Source organism: Martes martes (assembly GCF_963455335.1).
Source record: "Martes martes genome assembly, chromosome: 13".
NCBI lineage: Eukaryota > Metazoa > Chordata > Mammalia > Carnivora > Mustelidae > Martes > Martes martes.
Genome location: NC_137901.1, coordinates 13,073,377 through 13,099,119, shown reverse-complemented (window position 1 = coordinate 13,099,119; position 25,743 = coordinate 13,073,377). Strand labels below are relative to the sequence as shown.

The following is a 25,743-nucleotide window of genomic DNA, read 5'->3' as shown; positions in this document are numbered from 1 at the left end:
CGTGCAGTGACTGTCCTCATGGGATAACTTTAGAAATGGTTATCGGGTTATTAGGTTACTGTCAGATTTAGCCAGTTTCTAATTCAAAAACAAGCAAATCGACAACAGCCCTCAGAAGGTAATTATTGGATGACTTTTTTTTACAAGATAGTAGCTGGAGCCAGGTTAGGGAATGTGTGAAAAGTTCACAAAATTTAGTGTAGTTTTCATGTTCTTTAGGCAACAATGGGCAGGGAGAGTGTGGGGATACACTGCAGCTCCCAGAGTGAATAAGGGTAGTAGCTGAATTAGAAATGGGCAGAAAACAATCTATTCCAGGAGAGAGCAGGCCTGGGCATGGAGAGGTCTGAGCCCTGCTCTTCTCCCGGCCAGCTATATGATTGTGTGCAAGTCACTGCCGCTTCTGGCCTCAGGAATTTTAGTCTCAAGAAGAAGGGAGTTGGCCTGCATGAGCCATCATGTCCTAAGTACGTAAGACTCCAGCTGCTCAGTTCTGTGCATGTCACACCAGAAAGGAACACCCTTCCCTCTGATGCCAGGGGCACATCTGTAAAAAGAAACAGGCTAAAGTTGAGCAAATAGCTGGGACATTTAAAGAGCCAGGTTGGGATCATTCGATTTTCAATCCAAATCCCATCTTTGCCTTGAGTATTGTGTCTCTAGCCTTCTTTTATAGTAGTGAACAAAGAGCCAGAGAATCCACTGCCTTTTCCTTTGGTGCCAAGGATTTGTATCAAAGAGCAACCCTGATTATATGACAAGACTTTAAAAAAGATGAGACTACTTTTTATCCAAATTTTATGATTTAACACAAGTCTGTGAAATCCCCTTGACCCAGACCATCTTGAATTTATCTGATTTCTCTACTTCCTTAGTAAGTTTGTTACTGAAGGGGCAATGCTAGCTACTGTTGTAGAACATGTCGGATGTGAAGGGATTTTCTACCTAAAGAATGTAGATTCCTGAGGTCAGAAGCATTAATGAATTTCCAGACAAGCTCAGGACATATGTTTCTTGGAAAACATCTATCTGAACCCAGTTTTAGCAGCACAAAATGAGAAATATGCATCACGTATGAGTTCAGCAGGAAAGAAAATATAAGCATAAAAGTGGACTCTGAACTGAACAGGGGAAAACACCAATATACAGTGGGCATGTGTTTGGCCAGTCTGTCCTACACTGAGGACAACTTAGGAGAAATAGTAGATACAGCAGAAAGAGCACTTAGTTTAGGCCAACACGTGTGATTCAATTCTTTGATTCTTTTCCCATTTGTAGAAAGGGAATGACAATATCTACTCTGTAAAGTTGTAGGGTTAAAGCTAATATATGTAAAACATATGTCTGTACTTTTAAAAATGGGTATCTAATGTTATTTTTTTTGAGTTAGGTTTTATAGACTAAAAAAGCCGATGTTAAGCTGGAAAGATTCTAAAACCAATGTACAATGTTCAATTCAGTGCAATAATTTCTTAATGCTTTACTATGTACCACATGTCTGATGATAATAAATAGACATAAAGGGGATTACATTTCCATCTTGGAAAATATGTAATATCCACCAACAAAAAGACAAAAGAAAAGGCATTTCTTTTGGGATGGTCCAAAGTGATATCTATGTAAGATTTTCTTGATACTTCTGGAACAGATTATTGATGAGGGGCAAGGAATCGGTCATGAAGGAATCACTCCCTTATTTTGGTTCCATATCACTTCTACACTGTCAAGAGAAGGTATTAAATCTAATGATTTCTAAACTCCCAACGTCTTTCAAGATCACTGATCTCTTGAACAATAATATCAATGACTGACTGAAACACCTCAAGGCTTACAGGTTGCATGTGGAATGAGTCAAAGGAGGTGAGAAGGTGACAAAGTACATGGCTCATGACAATTTGCTGGGTATTGTCAGTCCTAGGATGTTGAGAGGGGAATGCTGGCAAAGGACTTGAGCAGAACCATATATAGCCTGTGAAGAAGGAGGTGGGATATAGTTTTCTTGTTGCTGACTTGACCATGAGGACATGGTTGCTTGTAACTTTGTTTTACCTAAATAAAGGAAGTTTTACCACAATAGAATTGTATCCCCCACAGACATGTTTAAGACCTAATCCTTGGTACCTGTGAATGTGCTCTTATTGGGAAATGGGGTCTTTGCAGATGTAATCAAGTTAAGATGAGGTCATACTGGATTAGTGTGGGCCCGAATCCAATGATTGGTATCCTTATAAGAAAGGGGAAATGTGGACTCACACAGAAGACTAGGGAAGAACACCATATGGAGGCAGAGATTTGTGGTGCCTCTATAAACCAAGGAATGTCAACAGTTGCTGGAAACTACCAGAAGTTGAGAGAGAGGCAAGAAACAGATTCTCCTTGACAGCCCCCAGAATGAACCAATCCTGCCAACACCTTGATTTTGGACATCTGGTCTCCAAAACTGAGGGAGAATAAATTCTTCTTGTTTAAGCCACCCAGTTTGTGGTAATTTGTTACAGCAGCTCTAGGGAACTAAATCATATCACTAAATGAAAATAGACCTCTGTCTGTATCAATATCAATATGGACATCAATATCTATATACCAAGATGCTGATGACCTTAGTTTTTGAGTTTTTAATAACATGCAGAATCATTGTATATGATTATATCTCATGTGTTTAAAATGAAAACTGTTTATTTATCTTCCTCTGACCATAATGTTTTCTCTGTTTTGTTTTGTGTTTGGTTTTAGACTGTCATCAATTTCAGGATGGACTCTCTCGTGGCAGCCAACACCAAATTTTGCTTTGATCTTTTCCAGGAGATAAGCAAAGATGATCCTCATAAAAACATCTTCTTCTGTCCTCTAAGCCTCTCAGCTGCCCTTGGCATGGTCCGCCTGGGGGCCAGAAGCGAGAGTGCACAGCAGATCGACCAGGTGTGGCTCCGGTATCTCTGGGTCCACCCTCAGAGTCAGACCCTAGTCCTTTCGCATGCCATGATGCTCACTGAGCCTGGGGCCTGGCGGGGAGACTGCATTTGCCCTGGAGTTTTCATTTACATCCCACCTTGCTCTCTCTTCAAGGCTCAGTGAAACCTCTGCCTCCTTTATGACACTTCTTCAGCCTCCCCAGGCTCATAACTTTTCTCAGTCACCTTCTCTGTCTCTGCCTGTCTGTCTGTTTGCCTGCATGTCTGTTCCTCTTCTGCTCTATAATTATCCATACTGATATGATTAACAATATTTCTAATGTGTCTATGTGTTCTTTCATTTCATAAATAAATATTTAGTAAGCAATTATGTATCCGGTGGAAAAGATCTTAGTGTCCTCCTTGACTTCTCTCTTTCTCACTTCACATCTAACTCCAACAGGCTTTTCTCTAGATATACAACCCGAACGTAGGTGCTTCCTGCTGTGTCCCTGAGTCTGACCCACCACCATCCTTTCTAACCTGGATGCAACTTCCTCATGGGCTTCCTTGCTTCTGCTGACAGTCTGTTCTCAATCTGGCTGCCAGAAAGATCCTTTAAAGCCTCAGGAGTGCCTATTTCTCATCATTTCAAAACCTGGACTTCCAAGTTAGCTAATGATAGAAGCCTGAGTCCTTACAGTGGCCCATGAAGATCTAGTATCTGATTTCCCATCAACCAGGTGACTCCCTCTATCACCCTGTCCCCTCCCCACTCCTCCAAACACGCTGGCCTCCAGGTTCCTTGGGTAAGCATGCCCACTCCTGCCTTAGGGCCTTTGCTCTGTCCCCTTTGCCTAATGGCTTTCCCCCCAGATAACTGATTTATAACTTACTTTCTCCTTCAGGACTTTGATCAGAGTTTACCTTCTCAACCAGTCCTTCCTTCGCCTCTCAACCTAATGCTGCATCCCGACTCCTCACCCCATAAAATGACTTCTTACCTGACTATCTACTTTTCCCTGACATGGCATTTTCCATCTTCCAACATAACACATACAGTAACTCATTCCTATGTGCCTCCCTGGCTAGAATACAATCCTCCAGATGGCAAGAATCTTTGTCCTAGAACCATGCTTGGCTAATAGCAGCTTCCAATACAAATCTGTTGAATGAACGAGTGAATGTGACAAGATCAACTTCCCAAATAATCTACAGGCGCCCGAGGTTGGTCTTATAACTTCCCTGGATCTTGCACACAGCACAGAGGTTATGCGGGCACCTGTCTGTTGTCCCTAATAGGGAGGAGTTGAATTCTTGGGTTAAGGCAGAATGTGTTTGGAGTTATTCTGCTTTATTCATTTACTTCTATTAACAGTATCCCATTAGGAGAACTTAGCTTTAGACTGTCATTGGCATCCTCCCCGTCAGGTGTCAGAGGCTGTTTCTCCAAGCACTTGGGTTTCACCTGCCCAGCAAAACGGTCCCGAGCAACACAAGATGTGCCTTTGTCTCCTGCCTTTCCTGCAGTGCTCTGGGGGACTTGTCTTTCGCTGCCCTCACTTGCTTGCTTGACTGAAAGGTCTAGATCAGTGCTAACACAAATATAATTCAAACCCCACATGTGATTTAAAAAAATTTAGCAGCCATAAGAAAGTAAAAAGAAATTGGTGAGACTAATTTTAATAGTATATTTTATTTAACCCCATATACCCCAAATATCATATCAACATGTAATCAAGCAAGCAATTTCAATGAGAGATTTTACATTCTTTTTTCATACCAAGTCTTCAAAAATCCAATGAGTATTTTATACTAACAGTCTGACCAGCTCCACAGCCGCATGTGTCTCGTGGAGACCCGGATGTTCTTTTAGTTTGGTTACATTCATTCTTAAGCGCAGGCCCCCGGGGGTTGCGTGCAGTTCACTTCCCTTCCATTCCACCTCACAACCAAGTCAAAAGGATCATCCGTTACGCTTTGCACTGTTGTTGTGGGGTTGACTCTGCAGTCATTGTCCCTGTCACACTATAAAAATGTTTTGAAGCTGTTCAGATTTCCTGGTTCGTATCGTCTGAGAAACCCCATCACCGTCCTCACGCAGGTACTACACTTCGATGAATTTTCCCAGAACGGAAGAAAAGAACCCGATCCCTGTCTGAAAAGCAAAAAACTGGAAGTGCGGGCTGACAGCCCTCTGGAGGCGCAGAAAGAAACGAGGGAGTCTGCGACCCTGCAGGTGAGCCACCATGAACTCCTGCCCCTCTTCTTGTGAACTGCTCATTCTGGTTATGCTGTATTTGGCAATGGTTGCTCATCCCCAGACATTAGGTCCTGGCTGTCATTAGCAGCAACAACAGTAGGAAGAATGCCGTACGACCTCCAGTTCTTTTCTGATTATGTATCTTATATGTCATTGGCTGTAAGCTAGTTTCCTCAAGAGTAGGATCTAGTATCTTCTACTCATGACAAAGGCAGTTAGAGGAAAGGCCCAGAACTCACCTACTTTTCCAGGTCACAGGTCCCCAGGATGGAGCATGATGGAGGATGAAGGGCAGTAAGGGGTGGGAATCAGCTGTGGGAGTCTTACTCTCTTTCTCTACTTCTCCTTATCTATTTCATGGGGAAATATACTTTTATTGGTTTTCTCATACCAGGAGTGGGGAAGATATTCTCCAGGTTAGGCATCCCTGTACCTTAGAAAGTTTAATAGGAGGGTAGAGAGAAGATTGTCTTTTTCTTCTATCTTTTTGAATATAGAGGAAAACGAGGTGCACTGAACTCAAAAACAGTGTACACTGCTGAGTCCCCAGATGTACCGTTCCTGGAGGACCTTGATACCTAGTGGGAGCCACGGTCTTCTCCTGGGATCCCTTCCTGCCCTCCATTCCTCTCTTCTTCTCAGCTTGCTCCCCCACATGGTAACAACATGAAATGACAACGTGCTCTGGTGGCCTTTTGCTCTCCTGATCAGGTTCCATTTTCTTTCTTCTTTTGTCAGGCTGAGTCTTCCAATGATGAGAGTGGACGGCTCAGTTGCTACTTCGGGAAGCTTCTCTCCAAGATAGACAGGATCCGAGTTGATTACACCCTAAGTATTGCCAATAGGCTTTACGGAGAGCAGGAATTCCAGATCTGTCCGGTGAGTTCGGCATGGCTGGTGATCAAAACTATCATATGGCATATGTTGTAAAAATCGGGGAGTAGCTGGATTACTCACCTGGCACCTGGACCGCAATCCTGTCTGACAGGAGGATGTACTGTGGACTGGGGGTTCCCCAGGGCCCACCTCTTTCTCTCCCACACTGTTGGTTGCTCTGGTTCTGCCAGTTTTCAACTTGAGCAGTTTAGGAGGCCTGTTGTGGGTGAAAGGGGGTCGTGTGACCCTAATAACTTTGGAGCACACGTGGGTTTGGTAATGACTTTCTCTGTTGGGACTGTCTTTCCCAGTAAAGGTGCCTGGTAGATGCACCTTGTAGTTCTTCCTATCCCTCCCCACCCTTCCCCCAGCACATCTTTAAAATCCCCTTTCATGCCACCATGAGGCCACCCCTCAACAGAATTGTACTCAGCAGCACCGCGGTATAGCAGAAGGAGATTGCGTTTGGAGCCAAAGGGCGCCCGGCTCGTCCCTGTGGCTAAGCAGCGTGTACCTACAGCAAGACCCATCAGGTTCCTCTCTCACCGCTGCAAGGAGCCACATACTTAGCAATGGGCATGAGGGGTGTGACCATAGGCAAACGTGTGATGCAGGTGGTTAGGCTGGTCTAGTGAGGGGGCGGGTTTAGCCTCCTTTGGCCAAAAGAAGTATGTTCTCTCAACAATGAGAATGAGCTTTTAGATGTTGTCCTTTTTTTTTTTTTGGAATTGGCTTTATTGAGGTATAAATTCACATATCATACAATTCACCTATTAAAAGTGTACACGCCAGTCATTTGGGTATATTACCCTGTAATTGTGGTAACATATAACGTAAAAATGGCTATTTTAACCGGTTTTAAGTAAACAGTTTGTTAGCCTTGATCACATTCGCAATGTTGTGCAAACATCACCCGATTTCCAAAACATTTTCATTGCTCCGGAAACTCTGTAACCATTAAGTAGGGCTTTAATTCTTAAAAATAGAGGCATTTTGCAGCTAAATCTCTCAAGTAACTTCATACTGATGTTACAGGGTCTCCACAAATGGGACGTTCAAGGAAAAGGGTATCTGGTGGGAACGGCTTGTGCCCTTGTAACTGTGGACTGCTTCATGAATAGACATTCTTTTTTCTTTTTTAAAAAGATTTTATTTATTTATTTTTAGAGAGCGAAAGAGAGAGAGAGAGTGCGTGCAGGGGGAGGTACAGAGGGAGCGGGAGAGGGAGGGGAAAGAATCTCAATTAGACTTTGCACTGAGCGCAGAGACGGGCACGGGACTGGAGCTGAAACCAAGAATCAAAGGCTTAGCCAACTGAGCCACCCAGACATCCCGTGAACAAGCATTCTATATCCTGAATTGTCACCACAATGAATGAAAGGCCTGTGGCTAATTAAGAGTGGGGGATAGATAGAGACCACGTGCGTCCTGTTTAAATGACCATCTCTCTCATTAGGCTTCTCCTGACTGCCTCACACCTATTAGCACGGTTATCGGATTTCACTGTATTATTTCTTTTTATTCCATTTTAACAGGAATACTTAGATGGTGTGATTCAGTTTTACCACACGACCATTGAAAGTGTTGATTTCCGGAAGGACTCCGAGAAGTCCAGACAACAGATTAATTTTTGGGTTGAATCTCAGTCCCAAGGTAAGAAAGACCAAACACATTGAATTGTATGATATGTGAATTTATACCTCAATAAAGCTGGTCTTCTTTTCCATTTAAAAGGAGAAAAGTCAGCCCGGTGTCTCAGATTGCAAGTCTGTCATGACCAGGTGCTCACATGCATGAGCCTGTTTTGCAGGTGCAAACAGTTACATGCTTAGATGCTGTGTTTCTCCTTTGCTCCCTCATAAAGGGGGAAATCTGTTCAGCCAAGCACATGCCAGTGGGATGTTAACTATTTCCAAGTTTTTTAAGATTTCATTTATTTATTTGCCAGAGAGAGAGAGAGAGAGAGAGAGAGAGCGAGCACAAGCAGGGGAGTGGCAGGCAGAGGGAGAAGCGGGCTCCTCTCTGAACAAGGAGTCCAATGCAGGACTCAATCCCAGGGCCCTGGGATCACGATGTGGGCCGACAGTAGACGCTTAACTGACTGAACCACCCACGTGTCCCAACTGTTTCTATTTTTAAAAAAAAATGTCAGTAGAAATGTTGCAAAGAGAATCTGGTTATTCAGAAGGAAATGGAAATAACTAAATCCAATTTTAATCAACTTTTCACTAGGTACATAGGTGTTTTCTGGATGAAGGGTTTAGAGATAGTGATGAGTAGTGAAATTTAGAATTCAACATAAAATGGAATAATTTTTTAATATGAAACTCTCCTGTCTGGACTTGTCCTGGGAGAAGCACCCAAATTCCAAAATTATTTCTCCTAACTTGGTCCATATGCTGCAAAAATGCCCATTTCTTCAAGGTTCCACTCAGTTGCCAAGAAGAAAGCATGTTCACTAAAAAAATTTATACTAAGGAACTAGTTAACTCTCTGGCAGTATTTTAAGTGTAGGTGATGTCAGCATAGTCTTTTATTATGGAGTTTAAGTGGAAGTCTTGCTGTAGAAAGCTCTACTCATCTTTAAGGACTAGGCATGTATTCAGATAACCAATGGTTTGGTATTTTGCGGTGGAAAAGAATACGTACCGCAAATGGATGATTGCCTGACAGCGTGGGATTTTCCAGTCTGGCTCAGGGCTGTGTTATGGTGGAAGGAGCCTCAGAGCTGGACCAAGAGCAGGAAGGCCCCAGGACTGATCTCAGCCAGCCTTGCTGATTTTTGGCTGTGTGGCCTTACCTCTCACTAGCTGTGGTGTATTCCTCTCTAAGAAGGGAAAACAGTACCTAGTTCTCATAGTTGACATGCGATGGCATGAGACGGGGCATGTGAAAGCCCCTCCTGACCTGGCCTAGCATATTTATATGCATTTTTGTTCATATGTAAGCATATACCGTTTGCTGTGATAAGCACTTGAGATAGGAAGTTTACACAATAGTTCTGTTTCTCAAGGAGGTTATAATATTATCATGTGGCAGGGTCTACTTTGAAAGGTAAATCACAGAGGTGAGGAGGGTAACCCAGTGATGGTTTTTTTTTTTTTTTTAACCCCCTAACCCATGTGCTTCTTAGTAATTTTCCATCTGCTGACCCACAACTCTCCTTGGTTATAAATTCCCACTGGTCTGTGCTGTACACAGAGTTGAGTCCATGCTCTGTTCCCCTGTAAGGTGCTATTGCAATGGTCCCTGCACTTGTCACATGGCCTCCCTTGAATAAACTCTCTTATAGTGCTTTAACAAGTGTTGCTGAATAACTTTTTCTTTAACAGTTAGAATGAATATTTTTTCCTTAATACTGCTAGTATTAAAAATATAGTTAATTTACATATATATAAAACATATGTATATATGTAATATATATATAAATATAGTTAATATGTATATTAACTATATATACATATATAGTTAAATTACATTATATGTAAATTATTATATTATTATATATGTATATATGTAAATTAACTATATCTATGTATATATATATGGAATTTATTTCTGATATTCTGTTAAAGGTCCATGTACCCATGTTCTTGAGGGATATTTGTCTGTAATTTTCTTACTAGTGATGGGTTTTAAAGAGGGCATGTGATGTGATGAGCACTGGGTATTATTCAGGACTAATGAATCATTGAACACCACATCAAAAACTAATGATGTACTATATGTTGGCTAATTAAACTTAATAAAAAAAAAAAAGAAAAGTAAATCATGGCATAGTATGTCTCATGGCAATTTCCAACCATAGTGACTCAGGGAATAGAAGGAAATTCCCTCAGTTTCAGGGCTTTAGAATGGGTCCTTCTTGGGGTTGAGAGACAGTGTGTCTCCCCCACGACACACCACCTCACCTCCACCGCATCCAGGACTGTACTGTGAGTGGCATCATTTTCTTAGGTTAGTTCTTGAATCAGACATGCCTTAGCCTTGGGGATGGGAAGCAGCCTTCAGGAAAATCTGTCTACATGAATACTTCTGGTACAATTCACATTCAGGATATTCTCTGAAACCTTTTTTAAGGTAAGATCAAGGAACTCTTCAACAAGGATGCAATTGACAGTGCGACGGTGCTTGTGTTGGTGAATGCTGTTTATTTCAAGGCCAAATGGGAAAAATATTTTGACCCTAAAAACACAGTTGATGCCCCTTTCTCTCTAAATGAGGTATGATATTATAGCACGTGGTTTTCTAGATATTGCTCTCATAATTTCCACTAAGAAGTGTGATTTATAGTATATGTACTCTAAAACTTAGGTCTCTGGGTTACAGCATACAATATAATAAGAATATTTTGTTATTAGAAAAATCAATATCGGAAGTTCCTTGACCATCTTGGTGCCAGGAACCACCCTGAGCATTTTCCATTCGTTATTTCACTCGTTCCCTAAAATATCATTACGGAAATGGGTGTTATTATTCCCATTTAGGAGTTGGGGGGAAAGAATGCAAAGGTTAGGTTACATGGCTAAATTCATGCATTAGCATTCACATCTGTGAGTATTTATCTCAAAAGCCCATGTTCTAAGCCACCGAACTGTAGAATGGAGAAAAGGGAAGGTCGGGATCCCAGCTCACCACCTGTCAGCTGTGTTCCTCTCGAAAGCACTGTGCATCTCATTTGTCTATTGATGACCTCTCATAAACTCGAGGTGTCTGGGATGGTGGCCTTTGATCTGATGGAAACCTATGGAAGAAGTACTGTGATTCAATATGTAGATAATTATCATTTAACCAAGGCTCCAGGCCAGCGAAGGCAAGGGGTCAGGAGATCAGGTGAGGCCAATAGACTGGGTGGTGCAGACACGGAAGGTACGAAGCTGGTGGGGATATATCCCTTGGCTAGGCTGCAGGGAGAGCCTGGATAGACAGTTTACCAACGAGTTGTCTTGGGAACTGAAGAATCTATGAAAACCAAGGGAAAGTAAGGTGTTGGCAAGGACGGGCTGGCTGATCAGTGGGCAGAGGGCTCATGGGTTGGGTCACCGGTGTGGCTCAGAGCTTCTGGTGAAGATGCTCCTTATCTTAGTGGAGCCCCATTCTCAGGAGAGATGAAGGCCACGGGGGTGCGCGAGCTTCCCGTGACTGTCCTGTGACTTTCTATCTTGTCCACTGCAGAATGAAAAGAGGACTGTGAGGATGATGAACCAAAAGGGCCTGTTTCGAATCGGCTTCATAGAGGAGTTGAAGGCACAGATCCTTGAAATGAGGTATACCAAGGGAGCGCTCAGCATGTTCGTCCTGCTGCCTTCTTGCTCTGCAGATAACGTGAAGGGCCTGGAAGAGGTAAGTCTTCACTTCACTGTCTCTACAAAATACTTCACTGTCAGTCTTTGGAGAGCAGCCCTATTAACCATCTACCTGCCTGAGGAAGGATGGCACCTCAGTTATCAGAGATATCAGAGAATATGTAAGAATCCGAATTCAATGAGAGAGTTCTTCCTCATTGGTTTAGAAAAGGACGAATGCCGAAAGCGTTGGATAGGGCTTTCCTCTCCCATCTCACAGCTCTCTGTGGTGGTTCTCCAGACCGAGGGATCTGGACATGGAATGATGTGAGACTTGTTGCAAATGCTCAATATCCTGACTTCTGGCCTCTTGCTTGGACTATTCTGCTATGGCTCATAGAACGGAGCTGTTAGCTGAACTCTGTTTTTGGGTGCAAGTGCCTTGGCAGAGTGGAGATCTGGTGCTGGGATAAACTGGTTGTGAACTGGGGATCGGTGAAGGCTGGGGGGCCTCGGCAGTGTGTTGTTTTGTGCAGGAGACACTCTGTCTGGAGACAGAGGGAGAGAGAAATACCCGGATAGTGATCACAACAATAGCCACGATTCAAAACGTATCGTGTGCCGGCACTATGCTAATTACTCTACATACATCATTTTGTTTAATCCCGCAAGAGCCTAATGGTATTATCTCCATTTTATAGAAGAGGGAATTGGACCTCAGAATGTTAAGGCGTGGCCAAGCTCACTCAACTTGGTCAATGGAGCTTCGCTGGGCTTTGACACGCAGACACCAGTCTGTCAGATACCAGAGGATACCAGAACTCAAATTGTCCTGTGACTTCTAAAGACTCAAGAGAATTGCTTGGAGGGATTTAAATGAGATCAGAGTGGGTTGAGGCTTAGGGAAGGACCTTGAAGATAGTTACTGGCTGTCGAAATATACTCAAGCTTTTTGAAGTAATTGGGGCATCCTTTGCTGACTCATAATACGACCTTAAACATTATTTCCTTCCTTTTGTAGCTTGAAAGGAACATCACTCATGAAAAAATAATGACCTGGAGCAGCTCAGAGAATATGTCAGAAGAAACAGTGGACGTCTCCTTCCCGCAGTTCACCCTGGAAGACAGCTATGATCTCAATTCTATTCTACAGGACATGGGCATCACGGATATCTTTGAGGAAGGGAAGGCTGATCTTACTGGAATCTCTCCAAGTCCCAATTTGTACCTTTCTAAAGTTTTCCATAAAACCTTTGTGGAGGTGAATGAAAATGGCACCCAGGCAGTTGCTGCCAGTGGGGCTGTTGGCACGGGAAGGTCCATACCTTCCTGGGTGACGTTTACTGCCGATCACCCTTTTCTCTTTTTCATCAGACACAACAAAACCCAAACTATTCTGTTCTATGGCAGGGTCTGCTCTCCCTGAAAGGAGCACACTGTCTAGTACCTGGGAGCTGGAAGAAAGTGGCAGAATGGTCTCCCGCTGGCATAACATGGGAATTTGCGTTCTTGCTGATATCTAAAGCTGACCGAATTCTGTCACAGCTCCATGCCCCCTTCCTCCTGCCACTGGCCTGAGCTTGTCCTGATCCTTCTCTCACCCTGTAGCTGACTTTCATCTACGCCCATTAGTATCAAAGTCTCTGGCTCCCTCCCTAACCTTTCACCACGCTAAGCTTTCAAGCATATAATTCACCCTCTGTGACCTTGAAGGTCAGTGTAATGGAATGTGTAATGTACTGACTTGAAGTCCCCTACCTCCATATAAAGGAATCCTGGAAGTTCAAGTCATTAGACCACTTCTAGGGGAGGATAAATTCAGAAACCACTTTAACATGGGCAACAGGAGGAAATGTTTAAATGGAATGTGTTTTGGAAACTCAGCTCTATTTCTATGGTAGTTAAAACCAGGGGTCAGTGCTGGCGAAGACGCTCTGCCTCTTCCTCTCCCATCTTCTTCTACTGCATGGAAGATGCCCTGTAAGATGCTTCTCACCTGAGGGAAAATCCACCCACCAGGGGTGGATTTAAGTGAGAGCTCAAGGACGGAAGCCTGCCCTGACCAGCACTCGTTCTGCCGAGGTCAGGACATGTTTTGCGAATCTGACATAGACCTAGGGGAGGGGCAGTGGATTTAAAAATTAGTCTCAGCTTTCCTTATTGAGTCTCCTAGGCCATCATCATGAAGCATGATCCTGTGTGTCTTTTTCACCCCTTCCTCAGAGAATTCACCTCTGTAGTTACCCTTAAATACCCAATAAGTTAGGTGGGGGAGGGGAGCACTGCCCTCCCTGTAGACTGCTGACTCCCTAACCCCCTCTCTCAGGAGTCTGCCACATGGACCTATCTCCTCCTGGAGGCCTTATGCCGGGTCACGTCCTGAGAGCTGGCCTGGGTCTGGGCATGATGCATGTGGGAATCTTTGTCAGGAAGGCCGTTGGCTTCATATCAAGCTCTAGTCTACTGAAAGCCAGATGCCTATTTGTTCAAGACTCTAGAACTGGGACCTTCATTCTCTGATATGTCTGTCTGAATTCTTGATCTCTGCCTTAGCTGAACGCTCTGGAATGACTATTACTAATGCCTAACTCAAGGATATGGAGAATCATTCTGTCAAGGTGAATTTCTGGTCTTGGCCGTGGCCCCATTTCCCTGCCCTGCCCTGCCCTGCCCTATGAGCGTCCTCCTCCCAGTTGCCACTGTGTTGGTTAAGGGTGGCTGTGGCGGTTTTTGCAGGAGAAGGTAGGTTAAGTTCAGCTGGTTAAGTCATGCTGGCCCCCGTCCCCCCGTGTCTCTATAGTAATGATTTCTTTGTGCTGTGAGGGACAAGCTCCATGTTCCCCATACAGGCTTCTCATTGTCAAAGGTTGTTTGTGGTACAAAAAATTTCTCATTGATGATGTGAGGCAGCTTGAGGTGGCTCTTCCAAGTCCTTTCCACAGAAGGCATGTCAGATTTATGTCAGATAATAAAATATGTAGTTACTTCTGTGGTTCTTTTTGGGGCTAACATTTTGAAGATTCCATGCCTGACCTGTCATTGCTGTTGGATACTGAACTCAATAACTATGACCTTTGTGAAGGTTTGGCATTGTCTGGCATTGCTGTGTTCTTATTCTTTTCCTTGATGAACACATCTTCTCATTGTATTGGGCTCTCTCAGAATTTTAATCACAAAGGGAAAGTGTACCTCCTTACAAAAATGGGAGTGAGATTCTATCTGTGAATCAGTAAACTTACTCTTTACCAATCTTCAATTGATTAAAATGTTTCTTCTTAGTAGATAAAACAGTTGTCGTTGGTTAAAATGTGTACACTATTTTATGTGCCAACTGACTTTTTTAGTGACCTAAACCTAGCTTTAATTTTTTTATCCCAAAATATAGAAATACGTAATCTATAAAACTAACCATTCATCTCAATTATGTCAGAAAGATCTATCTTGTGCCAGAAAATCTTGCTTAACTTTCTACCATAGTTATATATGAAGGCATACACAAAAGATCAAAGCTCGCAATGATTCTAAAATCTAGGAGTGATATCCAGTGGATCATCAAACTTGGAAGACGTTTCTACTGTCTACAAGTTAAGATCTGGAAGGAAAACCTCAACAAGTGGTTCCCTGTATAGTGCCACCCCTGTGTCAGTCAGCTTTGTTCCCTCCCATTACTGGCTTCCCTGAGGTTCAGAAACATAAGAGCCTTGCCAGCTTAAATTCCAGACAGCCATCTCTCTCCTTTGTCCTTGCTGTGGTCTCTTAGCCTCTGTCTTTCTTGGCAGTTTTTTTCTTCTTGCCACCATTTGAAGACTGAATGATACTCCCCCAATACAACACACAGGAAAGTGAAGAGATGGTATTGTCACTTTCTACCTGGGGCAGTTTAGTCTTCACAAGGAGAGTATTTTTGGTGGGACAAGGACAGAAAGAACCCTGGTGGCAATGTTGTTGCGTTCGTATACTTCATTTGTCCCCTCTATTTGAACTGTCAAGAGAGTCTGACCATACAGGGAAGACAGGATTCTAACTTAGTTCTATGGAATACAGTAGATGGAAGCCTATGAGAAACTGGGAATTATGCTCAAATTTAGGAGCTCTTGACTCTTCATTCTTGCGCCGGTGAGACTGACCTTTTAACATGGCAGCCAGAGGCACAGAGAACGTGCAATTCCGTGCATGTTCTATAAGCGCTCGAAAACCAGCCAGAGCATTCAAATCTGGGAAGTGAGCTCCTCCATTTCTAATTCATGATTCCCTCCACCCAGCAAGGTTGACAGGTAAGACAAACGAGGCAATGTAGATTCCCAAACAACTGATTCATTTACTCTGAGTACAACATTCTGGGAAGAGAACCACTAATGTGTCGTACTCAAGAGGCTCTCTAATGTTCTCGGGGTCACAGGCTTTGTACATTCTATTTTATTTCAACTTCAGCCCTCCTTAGGATTTCATACATTATCTCATGCATCTTTCCCCCTCAGACTCCTCCCCAGTTTCTTCTTGAGCTGGAGCGAGCCAGAACATATGTTGCTTCATCCCTGATTGCTGTTTATCTTTTGCATTTGGATGTGTGGCCTTTTTTTTTTTTCTTTTTACAGTATCATTAACCTTAGGTGGAGGCCCTATGAGTGGGATCATGGGTGAGGAAACTGTGTGGTGTCTCATTGGGTTTCCTTGCTCCGTAGTTGAATGCCAACATCAAACGTGTTCTTCATTCACATGACTCGTGTTGTGTTCTTGTTTTCCCAAATCTACTGTCTTACTCTTTTTTTTTTTTTACTCAATATATGAAACACAAGATTTTATTTAAGAGACACACCTCTTATCAATGTGTTCTATATGCTTAACATTTAATTTAAAAATTCTCATATTCTCATACACTGTTTCCCTTCTAAATAATGTTATCCATCATATGCATCAAATAATGTTTTAGCTACGGTTGGGTGAAAGGACTTGAGAAGCAACCAAATGCACAACAGGGGATCTGGTGGAAACCCACATACCTTTTGTTGACACATATAGGTTTTAAATAGATCATCCCAGGTCCAAGGTTATGTAAATGAGGAGAACATATAGAGTTTTAAAAAAATTTGTGCCCAGTAAGGAATGAATACATAATGCTATAGACAAAAAATGATCTGAAGCTTCAGAAAATGATTTGTGGCAAGAACTTGAAGAGAACTTTAGAAAACTTTTTGGGATGACTGACAGGTTTGAAGAAGGCAGGACATTTGTGGAACTGGAGAAGAAATCTATGAAGATAAACGGTAGATAAATTGTGACAAGGTGTGAAAAAACTGGATGAAATATAAAAAGACTGCCAGGGAACTAAAAATACAGTAGCAGACTTTAAATAGAATTTAGAGGCAGTAAAGAAGCAAAACTGATGTACTGGAACATTTAATTAGTGATGAATAGGGTGTATTTCAGTGTTTGTTTTAGAATATATAGGAAATAATAAAAGGGAAATTCATAGCTACAGAGAACAGAAAATAAACCCAAGAGTTAGGTGTTTCTGAGAAAGCAAGCATATTCATTGGCATGAAATTAATAATCAAGACACAATTAAAGGAAACTTTTTTACTTTGGATAGTCACCTGATTACATGGATTGATTTCCAAGAAAAGTAAGCAAAAATTGACTTGCTAAGAAACTGCAAAAATAAAAGGCTGAGAAAATAATTCTGTTAACATTTGGGCAAAAAAGAACAGGTTCACTTATAAAGGATAAATAATCAGAGGCTCCTCAAGCATTCGTGATGTGTTAAATTTCTAGGTTTAAAACCTAGTCTACAGGTTTGAGGGAAAAATATAGGATTAAAGAATTTCCTGTTCAGTCAAGTTGTAAATGCAACAGAAAATCCTTCCTAGCTGTATTTCTGCACAGGTGAGCATGGCGTGTTTAATCCCCAGCACCTGGCACCATGCTATAAATATCAGAGGAATTGAAATTGAATTCATGTTGCTTTGAGCAAAATCCAATGCAGTCAAAGGCTTCAAAGGTAAAGAAATACATCCAGTAAAAATATGATTTCAACTGACAGCTAAAGTAAGAAGAGAAATTCTTAATTTTAAGTTCTAATTATGTCCCCAAATTGTTGGCAGTTGTGACTCTTCCCTTTGGCACTATTTTTTTTTTTAGTGTTTGGTCTAGGCATGGGGTGAGTTTCAATATCCAGAATAAGACTACAGTCATGAAATCCCTGAACTGGAACAGTAATATTTCTTGAAATTTGTTGAGTACTTACACATACTGGTATTGATCAAAAACCTTTATATGTGTTAGCCCCTTTAACCCTCTCAGTCTTCCTCAGAGGTGGGTTATCATTAGTACCCATAGTTAACAGATAAGGAAACTGAGGCACAAGATCACCCAGGTCACAGATGATTGGACTAGAGTTTGAACCTGGCAGTCTGGCTGGATGATATACAGGAGATTTCTAACCACTACCCTTTATATTCTTCCAAGTAGAAATAAGAACATAAGAGGGCATTTACTTACATTTTTTTATTTTGCAAGCATGTCCTTTGAGGGCTGAGATAAAGTTTTGGGTTCCAGTGTGCTTTGAACTTTGAGGTGGAAAATTCAGGGGGCAGAAGGAGTATGGGGTGGGCAATCATCATGGTGCCAGGTTCAAGTTCTTAAGTAGGAGTCACCTGGCAGGTGTGAGTCTTCCTGCCCGGGCCCTGTGTCAAGCAATTGAGTGGCAGAGGTCTTTGTCCCCTGGCTGTTAGCAGGTCCACTTGAGTCACAGAGGCATTACCATGTCCCCAGGTGACTGTTGCAGTCACAGAGGAGGACAAATTCCCACTCAAGGGGTACAAGTTGCTAGCATCCTTGCCAGGAGCACATACAGAACCTTCCACTCCTAAATTGCTAACACAGGCAGGGGTAACTGCAAAACAGCATTCACAGACAGTCTAACAGGGAAACTCAAAGACAGAGATAAGTGTACGACATAGATTAGCAAATGTCTGAAGGAAATAACCACATGAAAGAAAGAAATCAACCTCAACAGAGTTAATAGATTAGATAAAATACCTTAAGACATATAAAATGAAGTTAAGATACTCATTTAGAATTCTTGGAAATATGCTTCATTATTACAAAAGGTCAGTAAGTGGACTGAATAGCAGAATGAACACAGCCAAAGAGACAGCTGGAAGACTGAACCTCGAAATTCTACAAGACGTAGAAGAGACAGATAAAGAGATAGAAAGTACTTAAATATGTTAAGAGCCATGCTAGGTAGTGAAAGAAGCTCCAATATTCATCAGTGAGCATTTCGGGAACAGAGAGAGCTGAAGGGAGGAAGTACTCAAAGATAAAAGAAGAATACAGAGAATCAAAAAAAATTCATGCCGATCGAAAGGGACCATTGAGAGCCTGCACTTCCACACTGTGGCTAAATTATTGAAGATCAGGGAAAGAGGGGAGTATTCTAAGAGCTTTGTGAGACAAGAGAAATAGAATTGGTAAAATGGGATGAGAATCAGATTGAGTTTAGGTTTCTCTTTGGCCCTGCAAGAAGACACAGGGCAATATTTTGGAGTTCCAGGAGAAAGGAAATCTAACTGGAGTATGTACCCATATAAACTGTTAGTCACTGGTGATAGCAAAATGCGTGAACAAGGGCTCTTAGTTGACTATCTGTAAACTTTAACCTGAAGCAAGCTCTACTACAAAAAAGCCTTAAAAGATGAGTTGGAGAGGAAAAAGTGAGCCATGCATAACTGTGATGCCAAAAAAGAAAAAAAGAGTAAAATGTGACTTAAGCTTAAATTAGAATTAATTATTAAAAAATGAGGATTCACATGATCTCAACATGAGAAGTGGGAGATGGTGGGATGGAAGAGTGAAGAGAGATTGACTTCAGACATTAATAGAAATTTATGTTTAATATTTGTGTTAAACCAAAGGTTAACCAGTTGGAGAATTGAGATAGGATGCACATTGCTGAAACATTAGGGAAAAAAAGAATGAAAAATACTTGATCAATTCAAAGAAATGCGATCAATAAGACAAGAAACAAGAAGGCATAGTGTATACATAATGTAAAACAAGGTGGCAATAGGTCCTAGAGATGTGGGTAAGTTAAATTCCACAATCACAAGACAGACTGAATTAAAAAGACAAAGATTTATTTATATACTATTAATAGGACACAATAACAAGTATATGAGGATTAGAGTAATGATAAAGGAGAAATACCCGAGAAACATTAACAGAAGAAAAGGAAGAATAGTAACAATAATACCAGATGAAAATTTAATCAAAGCCCCAAACAGTAATGAACAAAGATAATCATGACACATATTTCTTTTTGTTGTTGTTCATTTCCATTCTAATTTTTTTGCAATTATGATTTGAAGCATTCTTCGTGTTCACAATTTTTAAAATGATTTTATTTATTTATTTGAGAGAGAAAGAGAGAGAAAGAGATTCTGCTAGGCACAGAGGGACTCAATCTCACAACTGTGAGATCATCACCTGAGCTGAAATCATGAGCAGATGCTTAACTGCTTGAGCCACCCAGGTGTCCCCACAGTGCTTTTTAAGTGGTATTTAACTTATAAGGTAAAATGTTGTAGCTTTTTTTTTTTTTTTTTGACTCATGGTTGATTCTTTGGGGAACATTTTTATGAACTGAAAAGTTTTGATTTTCACTATTTTCTTCTTATAGTAGTTTTGCATGTTCGTTGGACAACTTTTTCTGTTCATTCTGAAATGTATAGAATTGGGGGGCTAAAAAGGACTAAAAATGACATTACTTTAGGAAGGCAATGTTTCTTGGTTCAAGAGTACCCTCTTCTGTTGGAATAGTAAAGTACAGCTTGTAAAACAAATGGTGCCTTACTGTTATGCCTGTAGATTTGAACTACGTGCGCAGATATTTGAAATCAGGCGGCTTCCATTAAACTTGATGGAACAGTTGCACCAGAAGAATAAATATTGATAAAGGAGACTAACGCATTATGCAGAGATTTAATGATCATCTTTTTTTATTGTGTTATGTTAGTCACCGTAAAATACACCATTAGTTTTTGATACAGTGTTCCAAGATTCATTGTTTATGTACAACCCCCAGTGCTCCATGCAATACATGCCCTCCTTAATACCCACCACCAGGCTCACCCACCCCCCTACCCCCCTCCCTTCCAAAACCTTCAGTTTGTTTCTCAGAGTCCACAGTCTCTCATGGTTCGTTTCATCCTCCAATTTCCCCCCTCACTTCTCTCCGTCTCCCATGTCCTCCACATTATTCCTTATGCTCCACAAGTAAGTGAAACCATATGATAATTGAATCTCTCTGCTTGACTTATTTCACTTAGCATAATCTCTTCCTGTACCATTCATGTTGATGCAAAAGTTGGGTATTCATCCTTTCTGATGGAGGCATAATACTCCATTGTATATATGGACCATATCTTCTTTATTCATTCTTCCATTGAAGGGCATCTTGGTTCTTTCCACAGTTTGGCGACTATGGCCATTGCTGCTATGAACATTGGAGTACATATGGCCCTTCTTTTCACTATATCTGTATCTTTGGGGTAAATACCCAGCAGTGCAATTGCAGGGTCATAGGGAAGCTCTATTTTTAATTTCTTAAGGAATCTCCACACTGTTTTCCAAAGTGGCTTCACCAACTTGCATTCCCACCAACAGTGTAAGAGGGTTCCCCTTTCTCCACATCCTCTCCAACATTTGTTGTTTCCTGCCTTGTTAATCTTTGCCATTCTAACTGCTATACGGTGGTATCTCAATGTGGTTTTAATTTGAATTTCCCTGATGGCTAATGATGATCAACATTTTTTCATATGTCTGCTAGCCATTTGTATGTCTTCTTTCTAAAAGATTCCAAATGAGTTAGCTGACAGTTTACCAAGTAAGGAAGTTTTCCAAGATAGTTAGTTAGCTAGTTACCCAAAATTTAAGACAAAAAAAAAGCTTTCTTGGGGCACCTGGGTGGCTCAGTGGGTTAGGCCTCTGCCTTCGGCTCGGGTCATGATCTCAGGGTCCTGGGATCGAGCCTCACATCGGGCTCTCTGCTCGGCGAGGAGCCTGCTTCCTCACCTCTCTCTCTCTGCCTATTTGTGATCTCTCTCTGTCAAATAAATAAATAAAATCTTTAAAAAAAAAAAAAAGCTTTCTTATACACCAGCAATAGCTACTTGCAAGTTCAACATTTTGGTTAATTCATTGCATTTAGTTCTATTTGAGATTTTCTTGTTATTCATTTGTTTATTTATAGTCTTCATCTCCCCAGTAGAATGTCAATCTGATGAGAGAAGTGCTCTTTTACATCTGTATTTAAACCAGTATCTGACACAGGGAAAATGCTCAAATAATACTGGTTGAATAAATGAATGAATGGAAAAACCAAAGATCCTATTCACAAAAATATCAAAACTATAAAATATTTTTGAATAAATCTAAAATACACATGTTTCTGTGTGATGAATAACACAAATATGGAAATATTAAAAATATAATCATGGAGTTCAATGATTTGTCAAACAGTGAATATCCATGTAATCACCATCCAGGTTAAAAAATATATGTATATATAAAACATTACTATTACTCCAAAGCTTCTCCTGTTCCCCCATATCACTTTCCAATTCTTACTTTCTTTGTCCTCTTCAAAACATAACCATTATGCTGACTGGCAGCACTATAGTCAAGTTTTGCCGGCTTTTGAACTTCATATAAATAGAATCATACAGTCTATATTCTTTTTCATTTGGCTTCTTTTCATCAATATTGTTTTTGATGCTCAACCATTTTGTCATCTATAGCTTTAGTTCATTCCTTATCGTGGCTGTGTAGTATTTCATTGTGTGAATGCACCATAATTTATGTCTATGTTCTATCATCATATGTATCTTTTGGTGCCCATGAGTGCACATTTCTACTGGGTGTGTATCTGAGGTGGAATTGCTAGGTCATAGAGTATGTGTATGTTGAACTTTAATAATGCCTTTTGATTAGTGAAAGTTTTACCTTTTACGTAGTCCAATTTATTAAACTTTACTATTCATGCTAATGTTTTTGTTGTGTTTCATTTAGCTCTGCAGGTCATTTAGAATTGATATTTTGCATATGGTATGAGATTTATTTTTTCCTAATGGATATCCAATTGCCTCAGTATAATTTATTGAAAACACCACTTTCTCCCCATTGCTCTGCAGCAATACTTGGAAAAAAATTGAGTGAGCTTATATGCACAGATACATTTCTGGGTCTTTTTCCTGCCCTATCCTTTGGCCAAATCACACTTAATTATTTAATGACAAGTCTTGCTACCTGATAGAACAGGTCTTACCTCCTCCTCCTTCTCCAAGAGTGTTTTGGTTATTTTTGGCTCTTTGAATCAGCTGGTCAATTTTTTTGAAAAAACAAAAACAAAAAACTAAACAAAAACAAAAAACCCCAGAAACTACTGGGATTTCAACTGAGATTACAGTGACCAATTTTGACAGAATCGACATCTTTGCAATATTGAGTCTTCCAAACCATAAATGAAACATAGTCCTCCATCAGTTTAGGTCTTCCCAAGTTTCCTGGATTATGTTGGGAGGGAGGCTTACCCATCTTTCATTTTTACTAGGAATGTGATGGTTTTGGGTACTCTTTCAAAGCATACACTTAAAAATTTTTCATTTTTGAACTGTATGTTGCTAATTTATAAACAGTATTTGATATTTTTATTTTTGATTTATATTTTTTTAAAGATTTTATTTATTTATTTGACAGACAGAGATCACAAGTAGGCAGAGAGGCAGAGAGAGGAGGAAGCAGGCTCCCTGCTGAGCAGAGAGCCTGACGCGGGGCTCGATCCCAGGACCCTGACATCATGACCTGGGCCGAAGGCAGAGGCTTTAACCCACTGAGCCACCCAGGTGCCCCAGTATTTGATATTTTTAATAGTGACCTTGTATTCAGCAATTTTTCTATACTCACCTTTAAATTCTTATAATGTGTGTGTCAATTCCTCTGTGAATAATTTTATTTTGTTTCAGGTCTTGAAACTTAATTATTCAGTTGCGTTGTCACATTTGCTGAATTCATCTTTTTTCCCCCTATTCTATCTTTCAGCCCTGGTTCAGTTTTGAAGGGGAGCGGTGATAGAGGGCATACTTGTTTCATTTTTGCTCACAAAGACAAAACTGGTTTTCCATCTCTTTATTTCTCCATTCCTTTCTACCTATAAACTCTACTGAGGGACATGTAAGAGGAACATATTCCTGGCTCAGTATGCAAAGATGACAATATCTCCTACATTGATGTATCAGTTCTAAATGTTCCAATCTAAATCTCCAGGGAAATTTCCATAGACCTTGGAGAAGCTCATCTAAAGGAGATTGTGTGCAAGAATTTCCAAGGAATGTTTAGAAAGCAAAAACAGCGAGAGAGCTTGGGGTAGATACGAAGACACGTGGTCTTGGTTAGCTTCTCTAGAAGCAGTGCTGCAGATAGCAGTTCTTGTTCAGGGAGTTTTCCGGTAGGGAGGAGAGGAGACGGTTTCCTTGAGAGAAGCAGGACAGGGAAGGGAAACCTGTTCATCAGTCATGTCTCAGCTACAGGCTGGATTCACTCTGATCCTGTGGCTGAAGCTCTGCAGGACAAATTACACTACAAAATGAGTCCTGTTTTGTTGCAAGGGGACTGTCCTGTCCTTTTATATCCTTATACCAGTGAGTCACAGCTGAGGTGTGCCCTGGCTGGGGGTGGTGTGCTGCGTGGCTCCCACTTGAATTGTCAGCCAGAACAGCAGCCTGATGACAGGAGCACTGGTTGGCAAAGGGAATCTGCTTGGGACCCAGCGGCAACCATTACATTAAAGGCTTGGAGAAGAAAAATGTCACACGCCAATATCAGTCACAGATATGCAGAGGTTGTGCCCAAACTTGAGATGGGCGGGGAACCCCTGAGTACTCTGGTTCAGGGCTTAATTATTTTCATGTCCTCACTCGGAAGCACTGGAACCACTTTTATGGTTTCCAAGTGTCAATGTATTTTCTACTGTTGGGACAGTTTTGATACTGGGAGGAGAGAGCTGATGAAATAGTAGGTTAGGGAGGGGTCCGGCCATTGGAGGCTGTGATGACATTGAAGATTAGGTTTAGGAAGAACAAGGATGAGACTCTGTAACCAGAGGGGGGAATTTTGGAGGCCAGTAATTTCCAGTAGGAGCAATTCCTGGTGGTGATGACACCCAAAGTGTGACCATGTATGTGGATCACAGAGGAGAGGGAAGGGGAGGGTCAGGAAAGTATGAAATGCCCCCAGCATGGACTGTGAAGGGTTAGAGAAGACAGGAAGAACTTGTGTGTGCAGAGTGGTGGGTGGGGGGAGATATGGTTGGGGAAAGAAGAGGTAAGTCTCTAAGGGGAACACTGAAGGTGATTAAAGGAAGAAATGCTTCATGCGGAGCAAGAGCACGGCACGAGGCATGGGAACCTTGCTTCCTGAACCCAAGATATGAGTAGTGGTCTTAGGGAAGAATGTGGGATGTGTGGTCCTCAGGGGAAAGCTAGGCCTCCCTGTGAAAGTGCCTGGTAGAGGAAATGCATTAGGACAAAGCAGAAGTCTTGTGGAGGTAGCTGGGCCATTGAACAGGGGGTCTAGGGTCACAGAAAAAGGAATTAGAAGACAAATACTGATAGGAATGTTCAAACATAAAGCATTATTGCCAACTCAAAGATTTCATACCATTTAAAAAAAAAAGCAACATCTTCATTTCAATGGCATCCAGTCTTAACTCCATAACCACATGCTGATTCTTTCCAAATCTTACTCAATTGGTGTATCTCTCAGTGACAATGAGAAGGTAAAATTAATTAAATACTGTTTTGAGTTTGCGTAAAGAGCTGTAATCAGAATATTAAAAAACAGAAGGTGAATTGTGAGTGTTGAGATTGGCACATATATTACCCATGCCTTAGAAGGTGTATCACTAAGCTACTTCCTTTGGCAGACTTGCAGGTGAGAGGAAAGAGTTAAGATGTCCTTCTAAGATTTGTTTCTTGGCAATGATGACAAATCTTCATACCCTTCACCCAAGACTAAAGCTGAGAATAGTCCAAGAACTGTTTTTTTTTAATTTTTTTATGTCAATTCAATTTAATTGACATACAGTATATTAACATACAGTTTCAGAGGTAGAATTCAGTGACTCATCAGTTACATACAAAACCTAGTGTGCATTACATCAGGTGCCCTCCTTAATGCCCATCACCCAGATACCACATTCCCCCACCAATCTCCCATCTAGGACCCCTCGGTTTGTTCTCTATAGTGAAGAGTTTCTATGGTGTGCCTCCCTCTCTGTTTTCCTCTTGTTTTATTTTTCTTTCCCTTCCCCTATGTTTATCTGTTTTGTTTCTTAAATTCTCCACATGAGTGAAATCATATGGTATTTGTC

At 41.3% G+C, this 25,743-nt stretch overlaps 1 protein-coding gene across 2 annotated transcripts in view; it reads left to right on the top strand.

Moving 5' to 3' along the window:
* Positions 1-16,127, top strand: part of SERPINB12 (serpin family B member 12) — a 38,031-nt gene extending 21,904 nt beyond the window's left edge. For both annotated transcript variants that reach the window (XM_080821999.1, XM_080821998.1), the window contains exons 2-8: positions 2,734-2,919; positions 4,996-5,130; positions 5,893-6,033; positions 7,566-7,683; positions 10,111-10,253; positions 11,206-11,373; positions 12,337-16,127. In XM_080821999.1, the coding sequence (XP_080678125.1) occupies positions 2,752-2,919; positions 4,996-5,130; positions 5,893-6,033; positions 7,566-7,683; positions 10,111-10,253; positions 11,206-11,373; positions 12,337-12,741 (1,278 nt within the window). In that variant the 5' untranslated portion in view covers positions 2,734-2,751 and the 3' untranslated portion in view covers positions 12,742-16,127. The remainder of the gene's footprint in view (positions 1-2,733; positions 2,920-4,995; positions 5,131-5,892; positions 6,034-7,565; positions 7,684-10,110; positions 10,254-11,205; positions 11,374-12,336) is intronic.
* Positions 16,128-25,743: the final 9,616 nt, after the last annotated feature.